This window comes from Salvelinus fontinalis, chromosome 17 (genome assembly GCF_029448725.1).
Source record: "Salvelinus fontinalis isolate EN_2023a chromosome 17, ASM2944872v1, whole genome shotgun sequence".
NCBI classification, from domain to species: domain Eukaryota; kingdom Metazoa; phylum Chordata; class Actinopteri; order Salmoniformes; family Salmonidae; genus Salvelinus; species Salvelinus fontinalis.
In genome coordinates, this window is record NC_074681.1 from 24,632,666 (window position 1) to 24,655,956 (window position 23,291).

The 23,291-nt window shown below is 41.2% G+C and overlaps 1 protein-coding gene across 4 annotated transcripts in view; it reads left to right on the forward strand.

The window, feature by feature from the left end:
* The window catches only part of LOC129814021 (dipeptidyl aminopeptidase-like protein 6), a 164,887-nt gene that overhangs the window by 79,614 nt on the left and 61,982 nt on the right, over nt 1–23,291 (forward strand). The window contains exon 1 of one of the 4 annotated variants that reach the window (XM_055866763.1): nt 4,988–5,123. The exons of the other annotated variants lie outside the window; for them this stretch is intronic. Coding sequence (XP_055722738.1) covers nt 5,076–5,123 — 48 coding nt within the window. The 5' untranslated portion in view covers nt 4,988–5,075. Of the gene's footprint in view, nt 1–4,987; nt 5,124–23,291 lie in introns of those variants that run through there. 4 annotated transcript variants of the gene reach the window in all.

Here is a 23,291-nt window from a genome sequence, read left to right on the forward strand (position 1 = left end):
TATGCATGCTCAAACAGCTAAAAAAGACTCCACTGGCCGCCACTGAACCACCATTGTTAGATTTCTCCAATTAAATGTGAATGTCTGTCCATTTGCTCTCTGTCTCATGTGGTGCTGAAATCTGCCAGTGAAGCTGTCCATCTCATGTGGTGCTGAAATCTGTCAATGGAGCTGTCCACAGTTGGTTCTGAAAACTGCTGCCCATCACTGGTTCCTGTTTATAAGTGGAGGTATCACATACCCACACATAGCCTACAGATATTCCTCTAGTCATCTCCTCTATATGAGACAATGTACCAATATTGGTTTGTTCCTATTTCAAGCTTCCATCACTGAGCCAGGCGTATGTTCCCAGCTCTACTCTACTCTCTAGAGGGGTGAGTTTACCATTTCTCCACAGATGACTAGTGCAAGAGGGCGGTCACTCTGCTGAGATTGGCTCTGACCTCTACAGTAATAGGGTATAGGCTTTTCATGATGGTGAGAATAGCATCAGTTTAATACAAATAAGCAGACATGCAGGCTGAACTACTACAGATGTATCAACTTAAGGCCAAGCATCACACCCTAATAGGGATGCCCCCCCCCCCCCTTAATCATATCACAATCAACTTTGACCAGTTGAATGTGGACACTAATATGATACTTTTTTGTATTAAAATGTTTCTGAAATATTGTTAAAATATGCAAATTATGTGAAATTATTAAATATGTGCCTATTTTCATATCACACAAATCCATTTTATCTGGCTGATTTTTAGGATCAGCCTAAATATTTAATTTTGTTAAGACACTCCAGGACCAGATTTATATATAGCAGATTGTGGATAAATATGCTTCTGAGGCTGAGAAAAAATTGCTGGTGTGTGAAAAGAGTTTGACTTTCTGGAAATGTCAGTTAAAGACAAGTAGAATGAATTTAGACTATCAAACACCTATTTAGACCCAATCACCATCTCTTCAAACTACGTTACTACATATAGTCCCGTTTGTAACATTCTCTATGAAACTGGCATTTACATGACGTCTGAGCTTTGAAATTATGAATGTATTTCCAGAGGTTACAATTCATGAAATGTTGACTGCCTTTAAGATGCAGACAACACATAAATGGGCTATATATGCCCGATTTAAGGGCGTAAAAGTTAAAAGAAACAAGAAACAAGAAAGATAAAGATAAGTGGGAGGCCATGTAACAATGGAGGGCCGTCAAACTACACAGGTCTAAGCCGAGGGAACTTATCCTCTAGTTCATTGCAAAATGAGAGGTTAAAGGAGAGCTCAGGATGCATTAATATATATTTTCATTAACTTTTTTACTTTTCAAAATACTAATATTAATGGACCAAAATACCAATAAATCCTCAAATTGATAAGTAGATGCAAAGAAATCATTTTTGCCTGAGGTGCCTGGCCTTAATATGATCACCCTTTTAACGGAGACTTTCCTGCAAGGCCAGAGATGTTTAACTTGTGGTGTATTTGAGGTTTAAAAAGTCTTCTGAAGTTTGTAATTTCCACATTGAAATTTCAGACTTGATTTTCCTTGTCGAAAAATAGATCAACCCCTACAAAAAATGTCAATTTAATTATAATCCATATAATAATTCACATTTCCTGTTGGTGCAGGATTATTTCCTGCTGTAGCAAACTGTCTCACATTAAGATCCTGCCTACATCTGTAAGTTCTCCTTTTAAACAAGGTGTATACTGGCATAGAGATAAGGTATCTCTATGGAGTTTACAGAGTGCGTGAGATGCAGGCAGCCCCAGTAAAAACAGAGTGTCTGATGGGAAGGAATGGGAACTATTTATACTACATGTGGGAGTAGTATTATGTAACATCACTTCTTAAGGGGCTGCATGGCCACACTTTCTTTTCAGAGACTCGACTTACTGTAGATGAATGCACTGTAGGATGGTATTAATTGTGGGTGTTTATTGTGAGTATTTAATATATAAATTATACTAATTAATTATATTGCCATGTATGCATTTGGGAGGAGATGCCTACACTGCTTACTAATTAGTACAAACATCATTACAATTATTATGTTTGTTCTCTGTGGTCTTGAAGAGTAAACAGGTGTTTATTGATTGATTTGAGAGGTGAAATCCATTCAAGGCTCCTCTATTTTTCAAGACCCATGGTCTTTGTCTGCATAACTCATAAATAACAAGGAGAAAGGATAATGGTCCCCAAAACGAACCCCCATTTGTTAGACCTATCACTGTGAGTCGATTACTCTCTGGCCTTCCTCTGAATGGGGGTTTCAACAAAGGGACGACCAGATCATTGAATCAATATCAAGAATACTTTGGTCAATGGTCAGAATCACAAAAATGTATTTTGGCCAATCAGAATGTAGCAGTAACCCCACTGGAGGCCATATTAACTAGACTAAATGACCTGTATGTTTGCTGTTATCTCTTTGTCGCTAGGCAACAGTGACTAGGGTCTGGTTTCAAGGACATACTCTTTACGCATAGAGAGACTATGTCAATGCTTGTGTCACTACCTTATCTGCTTGAAAAATAAAAATAGTAGCTAGCAAGATGGAGATCAGAGGTTATTTTTAATGAGTGCATTTCACAAGTGGCTAGTTTGCATCAACTACCTTAACTAAAACCACTGCAAAGGTTTTGCCTGAAAACTTTGGTTTCGAGTCGTGACGTTCTGGCATGTCTGCCTCGTTATTTTTTTGGAGAGCTGTTTGTCTGAAGAGGACACACCGGAATATTTTCATTATCAAAGTTTTCTGTTGCCTAGGGTGACGTTTTCGAGACTGTAATTGACGTGTCCGCTGAGCTTACCTTCAGCATCTGTCTCAAGAGGTGAGGATATGTGCTCCCTCAACCTGCAGATAGAGTAGATGGTTATCAATTAAATCAGCACACAATATTATTTACCAGACCACCGGACTACATCATTGTTAGTTTATAAAGTGAGGAAAAGTCAAGAGCTCCAATCTTATAAACTTGCTGCTTACCAAATTATGCAGCACCAGTGGCTCATAATCTATAGTTGTAATGATTGCATGAGGAACTGGAGACACTTTAAATGAGGATAATAGGCTAAATCTACCGCACACCCAAAACCCATTATTGAAGGTGCTGGAGATAAAATGCCAAACTGGAGAAACAGGAAAAAGTCTCCTCACACTTCCAGTAAGATCCTAATTTATTTTAATAGTATCTAAGCTTTTGGTCAGTCAACCTTCATCAAAGCAAGCTGAAAGCTTACAGGAGCTACTACTAAAATAAGTGTGGATCTGACTAGAAGTGTGCAGAGACATTTTCAAGTTCTTCCAGTAATGAATAGAGGAGAACCTGAAAAGCATAAACACTAATAACCAAGATCATGTAACAACTCACATTCTCATTCTTCAAACTTGAATCACCATCCCCAGCAATGCAGACCCGTGTTTCTATGTGAGTGTGTGTCCATGCGCGCCATTGCTGGCAATAGGGCTGGGGTGCCGACTGCTCAAAGTGAGCTGAATAGGTAGACACATCAGGTCTCAGAGCGGAAGGCTCCTCAGTCCTCACAGCTCATTGTGCAGTGGGGAGGAGGAGAGGGCTGATTGGCAGACTTCTAAAATTAGGCTCTGTGGTTGAAGGAAGAAACGTGTGCTCCCATGGGTACCGCGGAGGCACAGGGACTCCAGGACAATATAGAGGGCAAAACGTGGTTCAACATGAATTAGCCTTGAGCAAGAGCTGTAAGCGTTAGGAGGGAGAAAAGTAGGAGAGGGGTAGGAACAGTGCCAACATTAATTAACAATGTCAATGTGATCAAAATGTAAGGATTGTCTAATTAGTTGGGCTTAATTGTGTTACAGAAAATAAATTAGAGGTTTTAAGACAGACAAATGTATAACTTTTTTAAAGAAAGTGCATTGATGGTGGTTCCTAGTTTTGTGGGTGTGTAGTATAATGTTTTCTATTTTTATGCATGTTTGTAATTCTGGCTTTCAATTCCAACCCTGTTTGCATAGTTGCCTCATTTGGAGAACACCTTGTGTAGTTGCAGTGTAGATGAATCTTTAGTTCAGTGCAAAATATTTAATTATTCATAATGTAAAAGAAAAGAAATCTGACTGACAACAGTGTTTATTTTGATAGCCTAACTATTTCACTTTTACCTTCACGTTTGATCCACCATATTATTACTGTAGGAGGATATTGGAAATGCATTTTTATTACACTTTTTGGGGTCAAGTTTCAACAGTCATCTGCAGCAACACTGGTGCAGAAGTGGTCAGAGAACTGGTTGAACATCAGATGTGATGATGATGGTGATAATAATAACAATAATGATGGTGAAAGCTGAATTGCCCGACCACCCACCAAATGTCACTTTCTCTGTGCTGAAGCGACTGCCAGTGCCATATGCAGTCAGCTGCAGCGATGATTGCTCTACCAAATTATACTCGTTGTCAAAATAAGAAAAGGCGTCCGTCCGTGTGACATCTCGGGGATTGGTGTGAAGTTGAGCGCTCTCTATCTCTCTCCCTTTTCTCTCTCTCTTTTCTCTCTCTCTCTCTCTCTCTCTCTCTCTCTCTCTCTCTCTCTCTCTCTCTCTCTCTCTCTCTCTCTCTCTCTCTCTCTCTCTCTCTCTCTCTCTCTCTCTCTCTCTCTCTCTCTCTCTCTCTTCTCTCTCTTCTCTCTCTTCTCTCTCTTCTCTCTCTCCTCTCTCTCCTCTCTCTCTTCCTTTCTCTCTTCCTTTCTCTCTCTTCTCTCTCTCTTCTCTCTCTCTTCTCTCTCTCTTCTCTCTCTCCTCTCTCTCTTCCTTTCTCTCTCTTCTCTCTCTCCTCTCTCTCTTCCTTTCTCTCTTCCTTTCTCTCTCTCTCTCTCTCTCCTCTCTCTCTTCCTTTCTCTCTCTCTCTCTCTCTCCTCTCTCTCCTCTCTCTCTTCCTTTCTCTCTCTCTCTCTCTCTCCTCTCTCTCCTCTCTCTCTTCCTTTCTCTCTCTCTCTCTGCATTGAAATGTAAAGCACGGTACGGTTCGCAGCACTCCGCACCTGTCTGTTCAGGACTTGACAGCTGTGATCTCTACGCTGTGTAGTTAGTTATCATGACTACTCCCAAGGAGCCAAATGCAACTCAAAAGCAAGAAGAGCAGGTATGGAATGTTTTACTAGTGTATGGGTTATTCATAAATCGTAGACAAATATGTTAATAAACTATTTAAAATACATTTTAAGAAACTACACCATTTATTCAAGACATGGTCAGGATAATCTACAGATGTTTGCTGTGACAGTGAGGGCTGAGTCTGATCCTTTTCGCTGCTCACTGACAGACAGTTTATAGCTTAATAGATGTATTTATTTCACCTAATATTAGAGAATATCTTGTCATGCAGACATCGGGAGCTATTCGAGCTTTCTTCTGTCTTTACAGTTTACATTTTAGTCATTTAGCAGATGCTCTTATCCACAGCAATTTACAGTAGTGAGTGCATACATGTTTTTCTCTTTTCTCACAGTAGTCTGCATGAGTTGTATACAATGCCATGATAATCATTTTGAAGCTTTTCTGTGAAAAGGACAAAAACGAAACACAATCTTACCCAACCTGATGCTAATATTTTGCTGGTCATTGATGTCAATGTTCAACTGTAAGACATGCAACATCCTCATCAGTTAACATTTGCATGGACCATTGTAGACAAATTAAACATTTATTTATAACTTGAGGGTTTTTGTTGGTGGTGGCTGAGTAAGGGCCATGGCTCATGGCGGAGTCATTGTGTATATAGGCAAAACTTTGGAACTTCTGTTTGAATATTGATGGGTTTTTAATGTCGAAAATATGAGTGAGCATCCTGTATATTGTACACTTGTCAAGGCCAATAAAGAACCATCATTGATTTGTAGCTTATAGACAACAGGATATCAGTGTGAAATGCTTCAGGACCAATGGCAATTGTTCTGTGTGACCTTAAAGACCATCTTGCAAGTTAAATCTGGTTAAATTGTTTGAATTAAAATGTAATATACAGCCCTTGCAAATGGCAATTCAATATACATTTATTTTTTTCTTCCAATTTCCCACCTGGGCTGCTAGAAAAAAAATGTGTGTGACGCATATGCACTAGTAAGCAACACCCCCTCAAGTGCATGACGAAGCCTGTGATTTTGCCTATTTGTTCAGGTGAAGACCGTGCAGACGGCTCTGGCTAGCTAGCAGTGATTCTGATGTAGGTTTTAAGACAAGACCTCTGGGTAGTTTTGAATGGATATTTCCGTAATGTGTCGGCACTGATGATGTGTTCCTGGATGGGATTAACATGTGTGCTGAGTAGCTTCAGCAGAACATCTCATGAACACAATCACATTTGTTTGATTGATGAAGGGATGACATTCTGTCTGTCTGTCTGGAGATTAGTCTACAGTACATACGTCCCCAATTTCCCATCAGATAGTGTTAATTGAACTTATTTTCAATATTCTTGTGAGTTTCTGTATCTCTGTATCGTAGACGTAGATCGCAGAGGTGAAATAATATCGGAACTAAATAAGTGTTTGACACAATAAACTCGGTTTCTCTGTTGCTGCCGGTATGCAAATTGGAAGTCAAAGGAACATCTTGGTAATAGTCTTTCGATTTGTGCTGGATCCTTCAAAGATCAGCCAGTGTGAGGAGTCTCTAGATGTACTGTATCTATTTCTTCAGAGGTTGTGCCCAACACTCGCTGAACATTCCGGTAATCAAGACTCAAGAGAAAGGTCAAAGTCAGTTGTCAGGGTGATAGTTTTCTCCTGTTCTAATGAATACTCCAGGCTTGCATCATACTGGCTATTTGCATTCTCAACTGGAATATACTGTTCCTAGGCCGTCATTGAAAATAAGAATTTGTTCTTAACTGACTTGCCTAGTTAAATAAAGGTAAAATAAAAAAATAAAAATAAAAATTCAGCAAGCTTAAAAAGGATTAGACTTTACAAATAAATAATAGGCTATTTAGTATTTATTAGGATCCTCATTAGCTGCTGCCAAGGCAGGATTAAAACGATTACATTAAAACACAACAGCCTACATAATAAATAAAACAATACATCATACAAGACATTATTACTATATTACACTACAACACTACAATACTACAATATTGCTGTGTGTGTGTGTGGAGAGTGCATGTGTTAGTGTGTGTGCGTATGTGTGTGTGTATCCGCATTCTACCATGAGGTTTTATGTTTTTAAATTTGATTTTACTGCTCACTTGAGTTACTTGATGTGGAAGAGAGTTCCATGTGGTCATGGCTGTATGTAGTATGGCTGTATGTAGTATGGCTGTATGTAGTATGGCTGTATGCAGTATGGCTGTATGTAGTATGGCTGTATGCCTTTTCCAGCATCTGTTCTGGATATAGGAACTGTGAAGAGACCGCTTGTGGCATGTCTTGTGGGGTATGTATGGGTGTCTGAGCTGTGTACTAGCTGTTTGAACAGACAGTTCGGTGCATTCAACACGTCAATACCTCTCACAAAGACAAGTAGGGATGCAGTCAATCTCTCCTACTTTGAGCCAGTATTAAAGGCCAGCGGTGCTGCTCTGTTCTGGGACAACTGTAATGTGCCTATGTCCTTTGTGGCACTTGACCATGTAACTGGGTAGTAGTCCAAGTGTGATAAAACAAGGGCCTGTAGGACTTCAGAGCAGTGCTTTATCACAGACAGACCTCTCCCCATCTTAGCTTCCTTTGTATCAATATGTTTTGACCATGTCAGTTTACAATCTAGGGTTACACCAAGCAGTTTAGTCTACTCTAGCTGCTCAATTGCCACATTATTCATTACAAGATTTACTTGAGGTTTCAGGGTTAGCAAATGATTTCTCCCAAATACAATGCTTATCGTTGTTGATATATTTAGGACTAGCTTAATACTTGCAGCTCTTTGTTATTGAACTCCATAGATGTCTCTTTGTTCAGCTAGATAACTTTGCTGTCTTTTTCTGTTCTCTCTCGTAACTTCTTCAAACTCTGTGAGGTCTGAAATCTGGATGGTACATGGTACATGTACATTTGAATCATTTAAAGGCAGAGAATGGGGTAAGGGTGATAGACTAGAGACACATCTCAATTCTTCACTGGCTAGCCTTATCAGCTCTGTGCTTCACAGCTAACCGCCAATATTCCCATGAATACTAAATAGTAGCTAGCTAGTTAACACTGGTGCATTTTTTTTCTGAAATCATATCAGAGAATGAGCACACACACACACACACACACACACACACACACACACACACACACACACACACACACACACACACACACACACACACACACACACACACACACACACACACAGATAACTGTGTGTGTGTGCAGTGTCTCAGGCCTTTCTACAGGCCACACATACAGTTGCTATTCTCATCTTCCCTTTGCGGATGCAGAGGCATAGAGCGTATTTATATCTCCCACTCCCGCTCCTCTGAAACCATGCTACCTTGTCTTCAAACAACACCCTCTCTTGTTTTTGGATGGAAATATTGGTCATTATTGTGTTGTGTCGCAGAAATCATTCTTACAATTTGGCATCATCCCGGTCTATGCCAGACTTCTATGGTGAAGTTAGCTAACTTCTTATGGCTGCAAGCCCGACGTCGGTACACTTATGACAACAGCCAGCTCAAGTGCAGGGCGCGAAATTCAAAATATATATATTTTTTTATATTTAACTTTCACACATTAACAAGTCCAATACAGCATATGAAACTTACACATCTTGTGAATCCAGCCAACATGTCCGATTTCTTAAAATGTTTTACAGCGAAAACACCACGTATATTTATGTTAGCTCACCACCAAATACAAAAAAGGACAGACATTTTTCACAGCACAGGTAGCATGCACAAAGCCAACCTAACTAACCAAGAACCAAACAAACTAACCAACAAACAACTTCATCAGATGACAGTCTTATAACATGTTATTCAATAAATCTATGTTTTGTTCGAAAAATGTGCATATTTCAGGTATAAATCATAGTTTATATTGCAGCTACAATCAGAAATTGCACCGAAAGCAGACAGAATAATTACAGACACCAACGCCAAATAACTAAATACTCATCATAAAACATTTCTGAAAAACATATAGTGTACAGCAATTGAAAGACAGGCATCTTGTGATTCCAGACAATATTTCCGATTTATCAAGTGTTTTACAGCAAAAACACAATATAGCGTTATATTAGCTTACCACAATAGCCAAAAACACAAGCAATTTCCCAGTAGCAAAAGTAAGCGTTCGTAACAAACAAGCAAAAGATATATAATTTTTGACTAACCTTGATTTTCTTCCTCAGATGACAGTCCTATAACATCAGGTTATACATACACTTATGTTTTGTTCGAAAATGTGCATATTTAGAGCTGAAATCAATGGTTACACATTGTGCTAACTTAGCTACTTTTTCCCACTACGTCCGGATTTTTCCTGACACTTTTTCTGACACACATATTCTGACCAAATAGCTATTCATAAACATAACTAAAAAATACATGTTGTATAGGAAATGATAGATCCATTAGTTCTTAATGAAATCGCAGTGTTAGAATTCTAAAAATAACTTCATTACGATATGCAGCTTCAGTATAGCTAGAGTACCCACACGTTGGGCGCCCACGACTAGTTCACATGTACGACAGATATATGAAATAGCATCATAAAATGTTTCTTACTTTTGCTGATCTTTCATCAGAATGTTGGACAAGGTGTCCTTTGTCCAGAACAATCGTTGTTTGGATTTAGAACGGCAACTTTCCCTCTTGATTTAGCACACGCACTAGCCAAGTGGCACGGATCTCTCCATCGTCAACAAAGTCAGAGAACGGAACACGGCAAAACTCCTGAAAAAATTTCAATAATCTGATTAAACTATATTGAAAAAACATACTTTACGATGATATGGTCACATGTATCAAATAAAATCAAAGCCGGAGATAGTAGTCGTCCATAACGGCAGCTAAACAGAAGGCAATCCCACCGTCCACCTCGCGCTCCCCAGAGTACCGGAAATGAGGGTCACGTCATACAAAGAGCCTGTATTCCACTTCAGACCAAGATAAACACGAAATTTCTTCTCTCACAGCCTCTTGACATCCAGGGGAAGGTCTATGAAGTGCACGTAGACTCTTACGTATCATGCCCATTTATAGGCAGGAAGAAGAACAGAGCCTCGATTTCAGACTTTCCACTTCCTGGTCAGGAAGTTTGTGCCAAATGAGTTCTCTCACAGATATAATTCAAACGGTTTTAGAAACTAGAGAGTGTTTTCTATCCAATAGTAATAATAATATGCATATTGTACGAGCAAGAATTGAGTACGAGGCCGTTTGAAATGGGCACCTTTAATCAGAGCTACTCAATAATGCCCCTGCAGCCATAAAAAGCTAACCTTTAGCCAAAATATGTCTGTGCCTTTTGTCTGTGCCTTCTGTCTGTTGCCCTGTGCAGGTAGCTGAGCAAGGATAACCTTCTCAATACAGTGCATTGGGAAAGTATTCAGACCCATTGACTTTTCCCACATTTTGTTACGTTACAGCCTTATTCTAAAATGGATAAAAAATACATAAATCACCATCAATCTAAACACAATATCCCATAATGACAAAGCAAAAACAGGTCTTTAGAAACACAGTGGCCTCCATCATTCTTAAATGGAAGAAGTTTGGAACCACCAAGACTCTTCCTAGAGCTGGCCGCCCGGCCAAACTGAGCAATCGGGGGAGGAGGGCCTTGGTCAGGGAGGTGACCAAGAACCTGATGGTCACTCTGACAGAGCTCCAGAGTTCCTCTGTGGAGATGGAAGAGCCTTCCAGAGGGACAAACATCTCTCCACCAATCGGGCCATTGTGGTAGAGTGGCCAGACGGAAGCCACTCCTCAGTAAAAGGCACATGACAGCCCGCTTGGAGTTTGCCTAAAGGCACCGAAAGGACTCTCAGACCATGAGAAACAAGATTATCTGGTCTGATGAAACCAAGATTGAACTCTTTGGCCTGAATGCCAAGCATCACGTCTGGAGTAAACCTGACACCATCCCTACGGTGAAGCATGATGGTGACAGCATCATGCTTTGGAGATGTTTTTCAGCGGCAGAGACTAGTCAGGATCGAGGAAAGATGAACGGATTAAAGTACAGAGAGTTCCTTGATGAAAACCTGCTCCAGAGTGCTCAGGACCTCAGACTGGGGCGAAGGTTCACCTTTCAACAGGACAATGACCCTAAGCACACAGCCAAGACAACGCAGGAGTGGCTTTGGGACAAGTCTCTGAATGTCATTGAGTGGCCCAGCCAAAGCCTAGACTTGGACCCGATCGAACATCTCTGGAGAGAGCTGAAAATAGCTGTGCAGTGACAGTCCCCATCCAACCTGACAGAGCTTGAGAGGATCTGAAGAGAAGAATGGGAGAAACTCCCCAAATAAAGGTGTGCCAAGCTTGTAGCATCATACCCAAGAAGACTCGCTGCCAAAAGTGCTTCAACAAAGTAAAGTGTCTGAATACTTATGTAAATGTGATATTTCAGTTTTTATTTGTAATAGATTAGAGGGGAAAAAAATGACATACCTGTTTTTGTTTGTCATTATGGGGTATTGTGTGTAGATTGATGAGGGAAAAAAACAATTTAATCCATTTTAGAATAAGCCTGTAACCTAACAAAATAATGATTATAGTAAGGTGTCCTTTTTAGAACCTGATTATAATCCAGCGGAACCCTTATGTATCCCTAAAGTGGCTCAGAACCACTCCTCAGGTTTACTTTTCATTAATTGTACCCTCAAGTTCTGTCCCATACACTCCTACGCTTTTGATTATCAACTTCCTGCCATATATCAATCTGTTTTAATGTTGGGAAGAATGCAGTCTTGTCTGACAGTTTTCACAGGGGCTTTCATTTGAAAAATAATAGAATATGAAGTTAGAGAGGTAAAGTTACCCCTGAAGATACAATGTAGCACTGCTGCCTCCCCTTACAGCTGGAGTCAGTAATGGTGAAACTGCCACGTCCGTTTGCGATATTACAACAAAGACATTACTTCAAACAATATTATTTGTCCTTTGAAATCATTGCACATCATTGCATGCGCAATAGAACAGCTGAATATACTTATTTTTTTACACATTGTTAAATGCTCCTCCTGTTTCATAAACAAAACAAAAACAATAACAAATGTACTGGGGCCAACCGTAGCACTGTTTGCCCCTAATGTGGATTCCAGATTTAAGGTTTCCAGTACACTTTGAAGAGTCACTCATCTTTCTCTTCACAAAGGTCATTATTCTCATCTTAGATTTTTAATCACATTAAAATGTGTAGTAGAAGATGTATTCATGTTTGGTCCAAGACAATTAAAGGTCTGCTCCAAAAAGACCAAACAACAATTGATGCGTACACTGACTATACAAAACATTTAGAACACCTGCTCTTTCCATGACATAGACTGACCAGGTGAATACAGGTGAAAACTATGATCCCTTAATTGATGTCTCTTGTTAAATCCACTTCAATCAGTGTGGCTGAAGGGTAGGAGGACAGGTTAAAGAAAGTTTTTTATTCCATGAGACAATTGAGACATGGATTGTGTATGCGTGCCATTCAGAGGGTGAATGGGCAAGACAATATTTAAGTTCCTTTGAACGGGGTATGTTAGTAGGTGTCAGGTGTACTGGTTTGTGTCAAGAACTGCAGCTCTGCTGTTTTTTTCCATGCTAAACAGTTTCCCGTGTGCATCAAGAATGGTCCACCACCCAAAGGACATCCAGCCAACTTGACACAACTGTGAGAAGCATTGGCGTCAAAATGGGCCTGCATCCCTGTGTAATGCTTTCAACACCGTGTAGAGTCCATGCCCTGATGAATTGAGGCTGTTCTTAGTGCAAAAGGGGGTGAAACTCAATATTAGGAAGATGTTCCTAATGTTTGGCGTAGTGTAGCCTAGTGTAGCTCCGAAGAAAAGCCCAAATGTCAGTCTTCTCCTCCTCCTTATTCTTTACAATTCACTGGCCCTGTCTGACTCTTTAGATGATGCAAAATACCTTTTCGTCCAGTTGAAGTTCTTGAGATGACATTCTGGTGTTATCAGTGGCACTCAGTGGTGTTGTCAGTGGCACTCAGTGGTGTTGTCAGTGGCACTCAGTGGTGTTGTCAGTGGCACTCAGTGGTGTTGTCAGTGGCACTCAGTGGTGTTGTCAGTGGCACTCAGTGGTGTTGTCAGTGGCACTCAGTGGTGTTGTCAGTGGCACTCAGTGGTGTTGTCAGTGGCACTCAGTGGTGTTGTCAGTGGCACTCAGTGGTGTTGTCAGTGGCACTCAGTGGTGTTGTCAGTGGCACTCAGTGGTGTTGTCAGTGGCACTCAGTGGTGTTACCAGTGGCACTCAGTGGTGTTACCAGTGGCACTCAGTGGTGTTACCAGTGGCACTCAGTGGTGTTACCAGTGGCACTCAGTGGTGTTACCAGTGGCACTCAGTGGTGTTGTCAGTGGCACTCAGTGGTGTTGTCAGTGGCACTCAGTGGTGTTGTCAGTGGCACTCAGTGGTGTTACCAGTGGCACTCAGTGGTGTTACCAGTGGCACTCAGTGGTGTTACCAGTGGCACTCAGTGGTGTTACCAGTGGCCTCACTTTTAAGCCGCAAGATTTCTCCTTCTAAAGCTTTACCTTTTATTATCTGATAAGACTATAATGTGTGCCCTCCAAAACATGTTCATTGTTACCTCTTCTCAAGTACATCAAGGTGATGCCTTATAACATCTTTATCCCCCAACGCTCATTGAGAAGTGTGTTACTTCCTACACATTTGCAAAGATGAATTACCCAGAGGATTTATTTATTGATCTTGACTATTATACATTCCATAGAGAGCATGCTAGATTCCTCTCTGTCTGTTATTCTAGTCCCCCAAACATAGCAATAAGCTTTTAGAAAGTTTATCCAGCAAATCAATAAACGTTCAGTTATGCCCAAACAGCCAAGCTGTGTATTACATAGTTACCTCTGGGCAAACGTTTCCCCCCCTTAACATGCATCTTTAACCTCACCCTAGAATGTAATTAAATCTCTAAGTTGTGGAAATCAGTATTTGTCCTACCTCATTTGAAAGGAGGCGATGCCACTCCACTGAATAACTATTGGCCCATATCTAAATAGTCTGTTCTGGCAAAGGTATTGAAGTCCCTAGTCAATAAGCAGCTTAAGGTCTACCTCCAGGAAAATAATATTGTGAGTGGTATGCAATCAGATTTTAGGTTTAGCCGCAGAACTGTCACATCAACTTTGAAGGTTTTGAATGATATTCACTGTGCTTTGGATAAGAAGCTGCATTTTATATCTTTATTCATAGACTTGCCAAAGGCGTTTGACACTGTGGTCGGTACTGTCTTGGTGCAGAGATTGGAGTGTATTCAGATTACTGGTCATGCTCTAGAGTGGTTTGTGAACTACCTGTCATATTGAACCCAGTGTGTTAAGGCAGGTTGTTGTATGTCGGACATTGTAGAGTTGTGCTCGGGTGAGACAGATAATTTTTATGTAGATGACACTGTTCTCTATTCAGGTGGCAGCAGTTTGACTTCAGCTTTTTGAGAAGAATCAAACAGCTTTTAACGTCATTTAAAACTTCTTACGGCTGCAATCCCGGTAACGGGATGATATGACAACAGCCAGTGAAAGTGCAGGGCGCCAAATTCAATCACCAGAAATCTCATAATTAAAATTCCTCAGACATACATGTGTTTTATACCATTTTAAAGGTAATCTTGTTGTTAATCCCACCAAAGTGTCCGATTTCAAATATGCTTTTCAGCGAAAGCACCACAAACGATTATGTTAGGTCACCACCAAGCCACAGAATAAGCACAGCCATTTTTCCAGCCAAAGATAGCAGTCACAAAAAGCAGAAATAGAGATAAAATGAATCACTAACCTTTGATGATCTTCATCAGATGACACTCATAGGACTTCATGTTACACAATACATGTATGTTTTGTTTGATAAAGTTCATATTTATATAAAAAAATCTGAGTTTACATTGGCGTGTTACGTTCACTAGTTCCAAAAACATCCAGTGATAGTGCATAGCCACATCTATTCAACAGAAATACTCATCATAAATGTAGATGATAATACAAGTTATACACATGGAATTATAGATATACCTCTCCTTAATGCAACCGCTGTGTCAGATTTCAAAAAAACTTTACGGAAAAAGCAAACCATGCAATAATCTGAGACGGCACTCAGAACTATAGTCAAATTAGCCGCCACGTTGGAGTCAACAGAAACCAAAAATTACATGATAAAGATTCCCTTACCTTTGATGATCTTCATCAGAATGCAGTGCCAGGAATCCCAGTTCCACAATAAATGCTTGATTTGTTCAATAATGTCCGTTATTTATGTCCAATTAGCTACTTTGGTTAGCGCGTTTGGTAAACAATTCCAAAGTCACAAAGCGCGTTCACTAAAACATGACGAAATGTCCAAAAGTTCCGTAACAGTCAGTAGAAACATATTGAATCAATCTTTAGAATGTTGTTAACATAAATCTTGAATAACGTTCCAACCGGAAAATTACATTGACTTCAGATGAACGATGGAACGGAGCTCCCTCTTATGTGAACGCGCATGGTCAACGCATGGTCACCTCATGGCAGTGGTGACTAATTCTCCTCTCACCCGGCCCCCCTTCACAGTAGAGTCATCAGACAAAGTTCTACAGACTGTTGACATCTAGTGGAAGCCGTAGGAAGTGAAAACTCATCCATATCTCGCTGGGATTTCAGTGGAAGCTTGGTTGAAAATCCACCAGCCTTAGAATTTCCACTTCCTGTTTGGATATCTTCTCAGGTTTTTGCCTGCCATATGAGTTCTGTTATACTCACAGACATAATTCAAACAGTTTTAGAAACTTCAGAGTGGTTTCTATCCAATACTAATAATAGTATGCATATATTAGCAACTATGACTGAGGAGCAGGCCGTTTACTCTGGGCACCTCTGTGCACCTTTTATCCAAGCTACTCAATACTGCCCCTGCAGCCATAAGAAGTTAACAGAATTTGTATGATTTAATCTTGTTCGGAATTCCTCTAAAACAAAATGCATGCTATTTTCCAATACTCAACACTCTGAAAACCATGTAATTACCTTGGAAGGACATTCAATAGAGAAAGTCAAAACGTCCAAATATCTGGGAGTTTGTTTCAAATTCTACACTGAAGGCTCTTGACTCTGGTGACAAAACAAAGGGCTGTAAGATACAATCAAAGATGTCTAACTCTCCATTGTGATCTCTACAGTGCTCTCTGGTGGACATTACTAGCAACACGCAGGCTCAAGCACTGGTACATTCTTATTTATAAGGCCATTTTAGGGAAACTGCCATTTTATCTATCCTCTATTCTAGCTCAAAACACATTCAAGTTCAGATCTCAATCTTGTGTTGTGCTAACAGTCCCAAAAATGTTTACAGAGCATGGATAAAGGTCATTTCATTACTCACCCCCCTGATTTCCCTCCAAGCCAACCCAAAACTCCAGAACCTGGTGTTCAAAGTTCAAGGGACAAATAGATGAACAGGTTGTTGGAGCATGTAGTTGTTTCTAATTGTCACTCGGTGTCATTGGTTTGCGTTGCCTTATGTAAGAAATCATGTTCAGTGGTGGAAAAAGTACCTTGATAGAAAATGACTCAAGTAAAAATGAAAGTCACCCAGTAAAATTTTACTTGAGTAAAAGTATTTGGTTTTAAATATAATTAAGTATCAAAAGTAAATGTAATTGCTAAAATATACTTAAGTATCAAAGGTAAAAATCTGTAAAAATTCCTTATATTAAGCGAACCAAATGGCACCATTTTCTTGTTATGTTTTATTGACGGATAGACAGGGGCACACGCCAACACTCAGATATCATTTACTAACAAAGCATGTGTGTGTAGTGAGTCTGCCAGATCAGAAGCAGTAGGGATGAGTAGGGATGTTCTCTTGATACAGTGCCTTGCAAAAGTGTTCATCCCCCTTGGTGTTCAAAACCTATTTTGTTGCATTACAACCTGTAATTTAAATGGATTTTTATTTGGGTTTCATGTAATGGACAAACACAAAATAGTCCAAATTGGTGAAGTGAAATTAAGAAAATTACTTTTCTTTTTAAAGTCACAAAATTAAAAAAAGTGGTGCGTGCATATGTATTCACCCCCTTTGCAATGAAGCCCCTAAATAAGATCTGGTGCAACCAATTACCTTCCGAAGTCACATATTTAGATTGCACACAGGTGGACTTTATTTAACTAAGTTTGCATGATCTCAGTATTTATACACCTGTTCTGAAAGGCCCCAGAGTCTGCAACACCACTAAGCAAGGTGAACCACCGACAAGCGGAACCATGAAGACCAATGAGCTCTCCAAACAGGTCAGGGACAAAGTTGTGGAGAAGTACATATCAGGGTTGGGTTATAAAAAATTATCAGAAACTTTGAACATCCCACAGAGCACCATTAAATCCATTATTAAAAAATGGAAAGAATATGGCACCACAAGACACCTGCCAAGAGAGGGCCGCCCACCAAACCTCACGGACCAGGCAAGGAGGGCATTAATCAGAGAGGCAACAAAGAGACCAAAGATAACCCTGTAGGAGCTGCAAAGCTCCACAGCGGAGATTGGAGTATCTGTCCATAGGACCACTTTAAGCCAAACACTCCACAGAGCTGGGCTTTATGGAAGAGTGGCCAGAAAAAAGCCATTGCTTAAAGAAGAAAATAAGGAAACACGTTTAGTGTTTGCCAAAAGGCATGTGGGAGACTCCCCAAAGATATGGAAGAAGGTACTCTGGTCAGATGAGACTAAAATTAAGCTTTTTGGCCATCAAGGAAAATGCTGTGTCTGTCGCAAACCCAACACCTCCCATCACCCCGAGAACACCATCCTGCTGTGGGGATGCTTTTCATCGGCAGAGACCAGAAAACTGGTCAGAATTCAAGGAATGATCGATGGCCCTAAATACGACGAAATTCTGGAGGGAAACCTGTTTCAGTCTTTCAGAGTTTTGAGACTGGTACGGAGGTTCACCTTCCAGCAGAACAATGACCCAAAACATACTGCTAAAGCAACCATCGAGTGGTAAATATTTAAATGTCTTGGAATGGTCTAGTCAAAAACCTCAATCCAATTGAGAATCTGTGGTATGACTTAAATATTGCTGTATACCAGTGGAACCCATCCAACTTGAAGGAGCTGGAGCAGTTTTGCCTTGAAGAATGTGCAAAAATCCCAGTGGCTAGATGTGCCAAGCTTATAGAGACATATCCCAAGAGACTTGCAGCTGTAATTGCTGCAAAATGTTGGTCTACAAAGTATTGACTTTGGGAAGGTGAATAGTTATGCGCGCTCAAGTTTTCAGTTTTTTTTGTTTTATTTGTTGTTTGTTTTACAAAAAATATTTACCGTCTTCAAAGTGGTAGGCATGTTGTGTAAATCAAATTATACAACCCCCCCCAAAAATCTATTTTAATTCCAGGTTGTAAGGCAACAAAATGCCAAGGTAAGTGAATAATTTCGCAAGCCATTGTAAGTGCATGAATTTGACAATTGTCCTGTCCTGTCCTTGTTACATTCAAAATGTAACAAGTCATTTTGGGTGTCAGGGAAAATGTATGGAGTAAAAAGTACATTTAAAAAATATATATATTTGTTATTTCACCTTTATTTAACCAGGTAGACCAGTTGAGAACAAGGCCCTGAACAACACAGAATTACACATGGGATAAGCAAACGTACAGTCAGTAACAAAATAGAAAAATATATGTACAGTGTGTGCAAATGTAGTAAGATTAGGGAGGTAAGGCAATAAATAGGTCATATTGGCGAAATAATTACAATTTAGCAATTAAACACTATAGTGATAGATGTACAGATGATGATGATGATGATGTGCAATTAGACAAACTGGGGTGAAAAAGAGCAAAACAATAAATAACAATATGGGGATGAGGGGCTGTGTACAGGCACAGTGATCGGTAAGCTGCTCTGACAGCTGATGCATAAAGTTAGTGACGGAGATATGAGTCTCCAGCTTCAGGGATTTTTGCAGTTCGTTCCAGTTATTGGCAGCAGAGAACTGGAAGGAAAGGTGGCTAAAGGGGGTTTTAGCTTTGGGGATGACCAGTGAAATATACCTGCTGGAGCGCGTGCTACGGGTGGGTGTAGCTATGGTGATATGTGAGTTGAGATGATAAGGCAGGGCTTTACCTAGCAAAGACTTACAGATGACCTGGAACCAGTGGGTTTGGCGACGAATATGAAGCGAGGGCCAGCCAACGAGAGCATACAGGTTGCAGTGGTGGATAGTATATGGGGTTTGGTGACAAAACGGATGGCACTGTGATAGACTACATCCAATTTGCTAAATGGGGTGTTGGAGGCTATTTTGTAAATGACATCGCCAAAGTCAAGGATCAGTAGGATAGTCAGTTTTACGAGGGTATGTTTGGCAACATGAGTGAAGGAGGTTTTGTTGCAAAATAGGAAGCCGATTCTAGATTTAATTTTGGATTGGAGATGCTTAATGTGAGTCTGGAAGGAGAGTTTACAGTCTAACCAGACAGCTAGGTATTTGTAGTTGTCCACATATTCTAAAAGTCAGAACCGTCCAGAGTAGTGATGCTATGCGGGCGGGCAGGTGCGGGCAGCAAACGGTTGAAGAGCATGCATTTAGTTTTACTAGCATTTAAGAGCAGTTGGAGGCCACGGAAGGAGTGTTGTATGGCATTGAAACTTGTTTGGAGATGGCGGTTATGACATTGTTAAGGACCTTGAGTGTTGCTGAGGTGCACCCATGACCAGCTCGGAAACCAGATTGCGGAGAAGGTACGGTGGGATTCAAAATGGTCGGTGATCTGTTTGTTAACTTGGCTTTTGAAGACTTTGGAAAGGCAGGGCAGGATGGATATAGGTCTATAACTGTTTGGTTCTAGAGTGTTTCCCTCTTTGAAGAGGGGGGTGACCGTGGCAGCTTTCCAATCTTTAGGAATCTCAGACGATACAAAAGAGAGATTGAACGGGCTAGTAATAGGGGTTGCAACAATTTCGGCAGATAATTTTAGAAAGAGGGTACAGATTGTCTAGCCCAGCTGATTTGTAGGGATCCAGATTTTGCCACTCTTTCAGAACATCAGCTATCTGGATTTGGGTGAAGGAGAAGCGGGGGTGCTTGGGCAAGTTGCTGTGGGGGGTGCAGAGCTGTTGACCGGGGTAGGGGTAGCCAGGTGGAAAGCATGGCCAGCCATAGAAAAATGCTTATTGAAATTCTCGATTATTGTAGATTTATCGGTGGTGACAGTGTTTCCTAGCCTCAGTGCAGTGGGCAGAGGAGGTGCTCTTATTCTCCACTGACTTTACGGTGTCACAAAACGTTTTGGAATTAGTGCTACAGGATGCAAATTTCTGTTTGAAAAAGCTAGCCTTAGCTTTCCTAACTGACTGTGTATATTGGTTCCTGACTTCCCTGAAAAGTTGCATATCGCGGGGGCAATTCGATGCTAATGCAGTATGCCACAGGATGTTTTTGTGCTGGTCAAGGGCAGTCAAGTCTGGAGTGAACCAAGGGCTATATCTGTTCTTAGTTCTACATTTTGTGAACGGGGCATGCTTATTTAAGATGGTGAGGCAAGCACTTTTTAAGCACAACCAGATATCCTCTACTGATGGGATGAGGTCAATATCCTTCCAGTATACCCGGGCCATATCGAATAGGAAGGCCTGCTCGCTATAGTGTTTTAGGGAGCATTTGACAGTGATGAGGGGTGGTCGTTTGACCGTGGGCCCATTACGGACGCAGGCAATGAGGCAATGATCGCTAAGATCCTGGTTGAAGACAGCAGAGGTGTATTTAGAGGGCAGGTTGGTAAGGATGATATCTATGAGGATGCCCATGTTTATGGATTTAGGGTTGTATCTGGTAGGTTCCTTGATAATTTATGTGAGATTGAGGGCATCTAGCTTAGATTATAGGACGGCCAGGGTGTTAAGCATATCCCAGTTTAGGTCACCTAACAGTACGAACTCTGAAGATAGATGGGGGGGGGGCAATCAATTCACATATGGTGTCCAGGGCACAGCTGGGGGCTGAAGGGGGTCTATAACAAGTGGCAGCAGTGAGAGACTTATTTCTGGAAAGGTGGATTTTTTAAAAGTAGAAGCTCAAACTGTTTGGGCACAGACCTGGATAGTATAACAGAACTCTGCAGGCTATCTCTGCGGTAGATTGCAACTCCTCCCCCTTTGGCAGTTCTATCTTGTCGGAAAATGTTATAGTTAGGGATGGAAATTTCAGTGTTTTTGGTGGTCTTCCTAAGCCAGGATTCAGACACGGCTAGGACATCAGGGTTGGTGGAGTGTGCTATAGCAGTGAATAAATCAAATGTAAGGAGGAGGCTTCTGATGTTAGGATGCATGAAACCAAGGCTTTTATGGTTACTGAAGTTAACAAATGAGAGCGCCTGGGAAATAGGTGGAAAGCTGAGGGCTACAGGGCCTGGGTTAACAGGGCCTGGGTTGTCTTTCATTTGGTGGAACAAACTCCCTCACGACGCCAGGACAGCGGAGTCAATCACCACCTTCCGGAGACACCTGAAACCCCACCTCTTTAAGGAATACCTAGGATAGGATAAAGCAATCCTTCTGACCCCCCCCCCCCCCCTTTAAAAGATTTAGATGCACTATTGTAAAGTGGCTGTTCCACTGGATGTCAAGGTGAATGCACCAATTTGTAAGTCGCTCTGGATAAGAGCGTCTGCTAAATGACTTAAATGTAAATGTTAACCTCTACATCACCAGAGGAACAGAGGAGGAGTAGGATAAGGGTACGGTGGAAGGCTATAAGAACTGGTAGTCTAGTGTGTTGGGAACAGAAAATAAAATAAGCAGATTTCTGGGCGTGGTAGAATAGATTCAGGGCAAAATGTACAGACAAGGGTATGATAGGATGTGAGTACAGTTGGGGTAAACCTCGGCATTGAGTGACGATGAGAGAGCTTGTATCTCTGTAGACACCAGTTAAGCAAGGTGAGGTCTCCCCGTGTGTGACAAAAGAGCTATCTAAGGCATGTTGAGCTGGACTAGGGTCTCTACAGTGAAATAAAACAATAACTAACCGAAACAGCATAAGACAAGGCATAATGATATTAGAGAGAGGCATGTGTAGCCGAGTGATCATAGGGTCCAATGAGCAGCAATGGGTGAGTCGGGGAGCTGTTCGGTAGTCGCTACTATGCTAGGCGAGCGGGAGACACAGCTATTCAGAAAGCTAGCGGGCCGGGGCTAGCAGATGGGTCTTCGGCGACATCTCAACGGGAAAGCCTGTTGAAACCACATCGGAAGATTACGTCGGCAGCCCAGTCGTGATGGATCGGCGGGACTCCGTGTCGGCAATAAAGGGTCCAGGCCAATTGGCAAAAGAGGTATTGTAGCCCACGAATTAGCGGATATACCTATTCGGCTAGCCGGGAGATGGGCCTAGCTCGAGGCTAGCTCAAGGCTAACTGGTGCTTACTTCGGGACAGAGGCGTTAGCCAGCAGTAGCTTCTCGGTTGCAGCTAGCTAGCTGCGATGATCCAGTGTAATGGCCCAGAGCTTGCGGCAGGAATCCGGTGATGTGGTGGAGAAAAGCAGTCCGATATGCTCTGGGTTGATATCGCGCTGTGCAGACTGCCAGGTATTAACCGAGCTAAAGCTGGCTGGTGTCCGAGCTAAAGGTGAGGACCACTACCCGTGGCTAACAGTGACTACTAGCTAGTCGCTAGTTAGCTGGCTAGCTTCTGATGGAGGTTCCAGTTATAACGTATAAAAATAGCAGATCCGTACCACATTGGGTGAGGCGGGTTGCAGGAAAGTATATTTAGATCGTAGGTGGAAAGTGAGATTTAAAATATATTTTGAAAAAAATATATGTAAATATTTTCTTTAGGAATGTAGTGAAGTAAAAGTAGTCAAAAATATAAATATTAAAGTAAAGTACAGATACCCTAAAAAAACTACTCAAGTAGCACTTTAAAGTATTTTTTATTAAGTACTTTACACAACTGAATGTTGTTTTACTTCACATATACCACACACATGCATGCATGCATGCACGCACACAAACAGACATCCACTGTTTGTTTGCTGTTGTATTTGTGCTGTTGCCAGTGTCTTCTGTCTGTGTTGTTTGTCTTGTCTTTCATCGTTTTTTTGGAGGGGGGGGTTCAGCCCCCGTCCCCACAGGAGGCCTTTTGCCT